The sequence below is a fragment of the Littorina saxatilis genome, unplaced genomic scaffold, assembly GCF_037325665.1.
Source record: "Littorina saxatilis isolate snail1 unplaced genomic scaffold, US_GU_Lsax_2.0 scaffold_309, whole genome shotgun sequence".
NCBI lineage: Eukaryota > Metazoa > Mollusca > Gastropoda > Littorinimorpha > Littorinidae > Littorina > Littorina saxatilis.
The window spans coordinates 120,194-127,258 of NW_027127915.1; the positions used below are offsets into that span (position 1 = coordinate 120,194).

At 45.5% G+C, this 7,065-nt stretch overlaps 1 protein-coding gene across 1 annotated transcript; it reads right to left on the reverse strand.

The window, feature by feature from the left end:
• Positions 1-120: 120 nt before the first annotated feature.
• LOC138956281 (uncharacterized) lies at positions 121-2,597 on the reverse strand. The gene has a single exon (XM_070327677.1). The coding sequence runs from the start codon at positions 2,500-2,502 to the stop codon at positions 940-942; it is 1,563 nt and encodes a 520-aa protein (XP_070183778.1). The 5' UTR covers positions 2,503-2,597; the 3' UTR covers positions 121-939.
• Between the last annotated feature and the right edge of the window lie 4,468 nt (positions 2,598-7,065).

Sequence of the window (7,065 nt, forward strand, 5' to 3'; positions counted from 1 at the left end):
TGATAATATGGGAGATTTATAGAGCGCTTGACGTTCTCTAAGCGCTTTACAATGAATAACATTCATATACATACAAAGCGAAGCGAAAAAGCATGTGCAGCAGCATTCCGCACGCAAGTGGAGAACGAAACACTGTGTAAATACAAGCTGCAAGCATACTAACACAGGCAAAACATTCAAACACCTGATCAAAAATGCACCATATTGAAACAAAAAATAATCAAATTACTGTGTGAAGAAGTGTGTTTTAAGGTTTGATTTGAAGGAACAAAAAGTTTGGCAGTGTCGGATTGAGTAAGGGAGAGAGTTCCACGCAACGGCTGCTGAATGGGAGAAGGCTCTCTGACCGTGCTGTTTGCGACTGAAAGAAGATAGACGGAACATTCTAGTGTCTACAGAGGAGCGGAGGTGAGGTTGTGTAGAGTGTGAACAGGTCAGACAGGTAGGATGGGGCTGAGCCAGATATGATTTTGTAGCAAATACAGCAGCACTTGTATTGGATTCTCAGCTCTACAGGGAGCCAATGAAGTTTCTTAAGCAAGGGGGAACAGGACTGAGACCGAGGGGCTTTGCAGACAAGCCGGGCTGCAGAATTTTGAACGCGCTGCAAAGGATGGATGACAGACTGAGGACAGCCAATGAGAACAGAATTTCCGTAGTCTAATCGAGAAAGAATGTAGGAAGAAACAAGGGTCTTGGTGGCATCTTCGGTAAGGTATGGGCGGATAGAACCTATTCTCTTAACAGTACAAGATCCCTGAACAATTTATTGAGCAAATACTGTGGAACTCTGTATACATAACAAACACGTATATATTTTTGGTGTGTGTCCAAATCAAAGGATGCTTTTATTTCACGTGGAAGCTTGAACATGTTGATGGTCAATTTTACAATCGTTTTCTCGAAAATATAAGTGTCTTGAAGTCTCATGATTATGCATCACAACCTTGTCACTTTAGTCACATTTCCATTGGCAAAATGAAACAGGTTCTCCACAGTGCCACGAATCAGAGCCGCGCGCGCGCTGAACATACTGTTTGACGTCACTAACACGTCACACTGCGTAAGCACATGCTGGTCGAGGAGGGCGTATTCAAAGCCGAGGCACGCCCTCTCCTGGTCCCTGTCTCCTCGAGTTTTGTCCACGTGCAGAATAACCCCGCCCGTATCGTGGTGAGCAGACCCAAACTTCTTCCGGGACATCTCCCTCACATCCGGGTTGTCCGTGGCCAGAAACACGTCACTTCCGTTGCTGACATAAGCTTGGAGAAAGTCCCACAGGGCTCCCAATTTGTTGACGTCGTTTCGCTTCTCCGTGTCTTTGGGGTTGTACTTGCTGACTCCTATTCTAACGTGGGCACAGACGAAGGGTTTGGTTCTGTTGAAATAACGACACTGGCGGAGAAAGTCCTCCGCGTGGTCCTGAAGATGCTGGGTGGGCTTCATCAGCATGCTCCACGCCTCCTTGAAGAACCAGGGCCTCCCGTGCAGCGCCAAAGGCGGCAGCTTCTTCTTGTAGTGGGGGTTGCCCCGAACTGACCAGAAGTGCTCCACGTTCGTCCTCACGAAGATCACGTCTTCGGGGTATGCTTCGTCAACGTCAACTTTCAACAAATTTCCATGGAAGGCTCCTTTAGCGTCCATGCTGTCGATAAACCGAACTGATTTGTTTTGTATATCGCTCTCTGTCACGTTCCATGCGACTTGGTTGGGCTGGTAAAATCGGTTGAGGTTGCAGGGATTTGTCATGTTGATGCCGAACCGGCGTCCGGTGACGTAGGCTATGAGGAAAGTGCTGACCAATCCTCTTTGTCTATCTCCCCAACCCGCGCATGGCCGGCGCCCATCGCACAAGTAAATCAGATACTTCTGTCTGTGTGGGTTTGTTCCGTTGCTTATTCCTGTGCTGTCTGTCTTTCTTCCGTTTCGTATTGAAGACCTTGTGCTGTGTGTGTTTATATGTTGCTGAGAAGTAGAATTTGAATCGGGTTGTCTGATATCCTTTTTCTTATTTTCGTTTTTGACAACCGTAGACAACTTAGCAGATGTATTCTGGCTTGGTTTCAGCGTTGAAGCTGTCTGTTGCTTTCGGTCCACCGTAGTTAGTTTCTTGACTCTTTCCGCTTTGACGCTCATAATCTTTGTATTCTTGTCATCTGAAAACGTTACTGCCTTTTTGGCTGTTGGGTCGTCACGCATGTTTACATTTCCTGACTTCTGTCGCCGCTGGGCCACCATAGAAACATTTCTTGTCTGTGCGCGTGCGTGGTCGAAGACACCGGGTGCGGCTAAGCTGTTCCTATTAGCTCTTTCCCCATTGGCTCTCTCCCTGGTTGATCTTTCCCCATTGGCTCTCTCTCCATTGACTCTCCTTCTAGAGGCTATCTCCCTTGTGGCTCTCTCCCCCTTCATGTAGGCGTTCATTACGAAGACAAAGATGACGACCAGGCAGCATAGACCCACCAAAATGGTCGCAGCTGACTTGACGATCTGTGGACACATAGAACAAGTATAACTCCTTTTTGACTAAATGTATTCCAATAGGCTTAGAACATTTTGTTGCCTGTCACATTGTTTCATCAGTGAATAAAATCATGTATGTATGTATGTATGTATGTATGTATGTATCAGGGCCGGACTAGGCGAAGAGGAGGGGGGGGGGGGGGTAAGCTGATGGGTAGGTCATATTCTGAGATAGGAAAATGGTCGCTCCTTGCATGAAGCGGCATAAAATAAACAATAATAAAAATGTTTTAGATAAGTGAGGTACATGTTTAGGCTAGGGGAGGGGGGGGGGGGTGCGCAACCCCCATAACCCCCCCGGTAGTCCGGCCCTGTGTATGTATGTATGTATGTATGTATGTACTAGATGATTACCCGCTTCGCCGGGTACCGGCTTCGCCGGGAGGAAGTAGAGCCGACTACCAGGCTGCGCCGGCGCACGAAGGAAAGGAGATAAACGCGCAAAACACTGGAGACCTTCTAAAAATAGTAACGTGCAGTGACCTTCTAAAAATAGTAACGTAGTAACGGGAATATGGATTGACGCCACACGGAGGAAGGGAGAAAATCGCGGCTGAAAACACTGGAGAAGATAAGGAAGAGTTACTGGAAGTGGATCCCGACAACAAAAAAACAAAAACAAAAAATCGGTTCAGCGCGCACAGCGCTGCGCGCTGAGAGCACGTGTTGAAATATCTCATCGATGAGGTTGTGTCCGGGGTGTAGCTGAATACGGTGTCCAAATTTGAAAAAGATCCACCGAGAACTTTGGCCGTGCATCGCGAACAGACAGACAGACAGACAGACAGACAGACAGACAGACACTAGTCGTATATATATATAGACTAGATGATTACCCGCTTCGCCGGGTACCGGCTTCGCCGGGAAGAAGTAGAGCCGAATACCAGGCTGCGCCTGGGACCCGGCTGTGCCGGGTGTACGCCGGCTCCGCCGGCGCACGAAGGAAAGGAGATAAACGCGCAAAAAATAGTAACGTAGTAACGGGAATATGGATTGACGCCACACGGAGGAAGGGAGATAATCGCGGCTGAAAACACTGGAGAAGATAAGGAAGAGTTACTGGTAGTGGATCCCGACAACAACAAAAAAAACAACAAAAAAATCGGTTCAGCGCGCACAGCGCTGCGCGCTGAGAGCACGTGTTGAAATATCTCATCGATGAGGTTGTGTCCGGGGTGTAGCTGAATACGGTGTCCAAATTTGAAAAAGATACACCGAGAACTTTGGCCGTGCATCGCGAACAGACAGACAGACAGACAGACAGACAGACAGACAGACACTAGTCGTATATATATATAGACTAGATGATTACCCGCTTCGCCGGGTACCGGCTTCGCCGGGAAGAAGTAGAGCCGAATACCAGGCTGCGCCTGGGACCCGGCTGTGCCGGGTGTACGCCGGCGCACGAAGGAAAGGAGATAAACGCGCAAAAAATAGTAACGTAGTAACGGGAATATGGATTGACGCCACACGGAGGAAGGGAGATAATCGCGGCTGAAAACACTGGAGAAGATAAGGAAGAGTTACTGGTAGTGGATCCCGACAAAAAAACAACAACAACAACAAAAATCGGTTCAGCGCGCATAGCGCATAGCGCTGAGAGCACGTGTTGAAATATCTCATCGATGAGGTTGTGTCCGGGGTGTAGCTGAATACGGTGTCCAAATTTGAAAAAGATCCACCGAGAACTTTGGCCGTGCATCGCGAACAGACAGACAGACAGACAGACAGACAGACACTAGTCGTGTATATATATATAGATGTATGTATGTATGTATGTATGTATGTATGTATGTATGTTTATGTGTGTGTGTGTGTGTGTGTGTGTGTGTGTGTGTGTGTGTGTGTGTGTGTGTGTGTGTGTGTTTACTTTATTCGTATAAAACTGTATGTTAAAATAGACACGTGCTTGAAATGAAGTGTAGCGGCCACAGTCTGTCAATGAGAGCATGGCTAACTATGCTTGGCATACGAGGTGTCAATATGTGTCCATTTTCAGAAGGTAAATATTGTGTTTTTGTATACTATTTATCACTGTTTTACTGAATAAACATTGCTGATATATGTATGTATGTATGTATGTATGTATGTGTGTGTGTGTGTGTGTGTGTGTGTGTGTGTGTGTGTGTGTGTGTGTGTGTGTGTGTCTATGGGTGTGTGTGCAGGGCCGGACCAAATGAGTTGTAAGGGGGGGGGGGGTTCCTCCTTTTTTGGGGGGGCAAATCAGCGAAGTGGCGAAGCCACAAGCGCGCGCCTGCAAAGCAGGCGCGCGAACTAGGGGGGTTCGGGGGCATGCTCCCCCGGAAAATTTTTGAAAAACGGTTAAAATCTGTGCAATCTGGTGCATTCTGGGCCTTGTTTTGAGGGTTAAGAGCAGCATTGTTTTGGTGCTAAAACTAGTAAAAAAAAAAACCCACTCAAAGCAAGGTACATGCTTTTTCAAGGGGTGGGGTTCCGGAACCCCTGGAACCCCCCCCCCCTGGGTCCGGCCCTGGTGTGTGTGTGTGTGTGTGAGTGTGTGTGTGTGTGTGTGTGTGTGTGTGTGTGTGCGTGTGGGTGTGTGTGTCTGTCACTGTCTGTCTGTCTGTCTGTCTGTCTCTCTCTCTCTCTCTCTCTCTCTCTCTCTCTCTCTCTCTCTCTCTCTCTCTCTCTCTCTCTCTTTGAAAGTTCATACATTTCAGTCCAACTGTGATAGCAAGAGAAAGACGAATGTATTTTCATTTTTGGTGTGTTTTGGTGCGTCTGAGTGACAGCATTTTAGAAAAGACCAAGCCTTTAAGTCTTAATCATTGCAGAATAAAGTTCAGTTCAGGTCGTGTTTAAATAGCTCTCTTTGTAATTTCCTTCTTCGTACTGGCGCATGTAGCTTACCAGAAGATGATGTCGAGCTATTTGCAATTACAAATCATGAAAGGAGTTGAAAAGTTGAACAGATCAGACGCGAACACGTTTCTTAAATGTCAACCTAGGTATTACACATGTCACATGACAAACGACTCTATTCAACGCCAAGATTAAAAGCAGTGGAACCGGAGACGGAGGCGTGGGGGGTGGGGGTGGGGAGGGGGGGGATGATGGTGATGACAGGATGTTTATGATGGCAGGGGCGGATTAGGAGGGTGGTTACAGGGGTTCCGGAACACCCCCTCCCCCCTCGGCTGTAAAAAAAATAAATAAAAAAAAAAATAAAAAAGTTGTGAATGTTGTTGTTTCTGTCTGTAAAGCCGGGGGAAGTGTTAATTATTTAATCAGTATCATTTTTGTACAGTTTTAACTGCCACTCCTATGCGACATGTCTTTCTTCTAACCATACTATATGATGTCGGTGAATACAGTGGCAGTCGACAAACACAAATAATTCACACAAAAATGAGACTTAGAATTAGTGATCTAAAGAAAGACTTAGTTGAGCGACACCTTGCGGAAAACAGCGTATGCGACTGTGGTGATGGAACAGAAACTGCAACACACTTTTTACTAGAATGCCGTTTACACTTAGCTGCAAGAAACAACACAATCAACAAACTAACCAACAACCTCATACACACAGATATTCTACTTCATGGAAACCCCTCCTTGCAAACAAAAATTAACAAAAAAATCTTTTTAACAGTACAGGAATTTATTGGACAGTCCGGCCGTTTCGAACAGATAAACATGTAAAGTGAAAGCACAATCGATACGTCTACTCGTCTCTCTCTCTCTCTCTCTCTCTCTCTCTCTCTCTCTCTCTCTCTCTCTCTCTCTCTCTCTCTCTCTCTCTCTCTCTCTCTCTCTCTCTCTCTCTCTCTCTCTCTCTCTCTCTCACTCTCCCCCTCTCTCTCACTCTCCCCCTCCCTCCCTCCCTCTCTCCCTCTCTATCTCTTACTCGCTAATACCATAAATATTATATATGTATTCTTAAACGGATTTTTGTTTTGATGTACAATTTTCATTCAATTTTCTTTTCATGTTTGCTTGCTTTTCATTTAAACTGTACAATAGCCGCCATTTATATGTATTTTTCTAGAAAACTGTAAACACCACTATGCTTGTTGTTGTTTACTCTATATGCGTTTTTTGTAAATAATGCACAAACGTTGAATAAAACAGTTTAAACCATATTCTTTATATCGATTAACATGCACACGTAACCCTGTTATTCCACATCGAAATCTTGACATACTCATTTTTACCAATATCGCAGAACAAAACAATAGCAAAGACTCAACAGTAGCAAGCCCAAAGAATGTGAAAACGAAACCCACTACACCATATCAACGTATGTGCCATAATGAGTTTTACCAATATCGCAGAACAAAACAATAGCAAAGACTCATTAGTAGCAAGCCCAAAGAATGTGAAAACAAAACCCACCACACCATATAAACGTGCGACCAAAATTACAAATACGGCATCGTACAAAGCCAACACACATCAGCAATACAGACAATGGCACCACACAACACCAACACAGGCATTGCCAACACACAACATCAATACGGAGAATGGCAACACATAACATCAATATTCAACAGTAGCACGTACCAAGAATGTAAAAGC

What these genes read in the sequence shown, in the direction of transcription:
- LOC138956281 (XM_070327677.1), bottom strand. Translation starts at nt 2,502, where the DNA reads ATGTGTCCACAGATCGTCAAGTCAGCTGCGACCATTTTGGTGGGTCTA.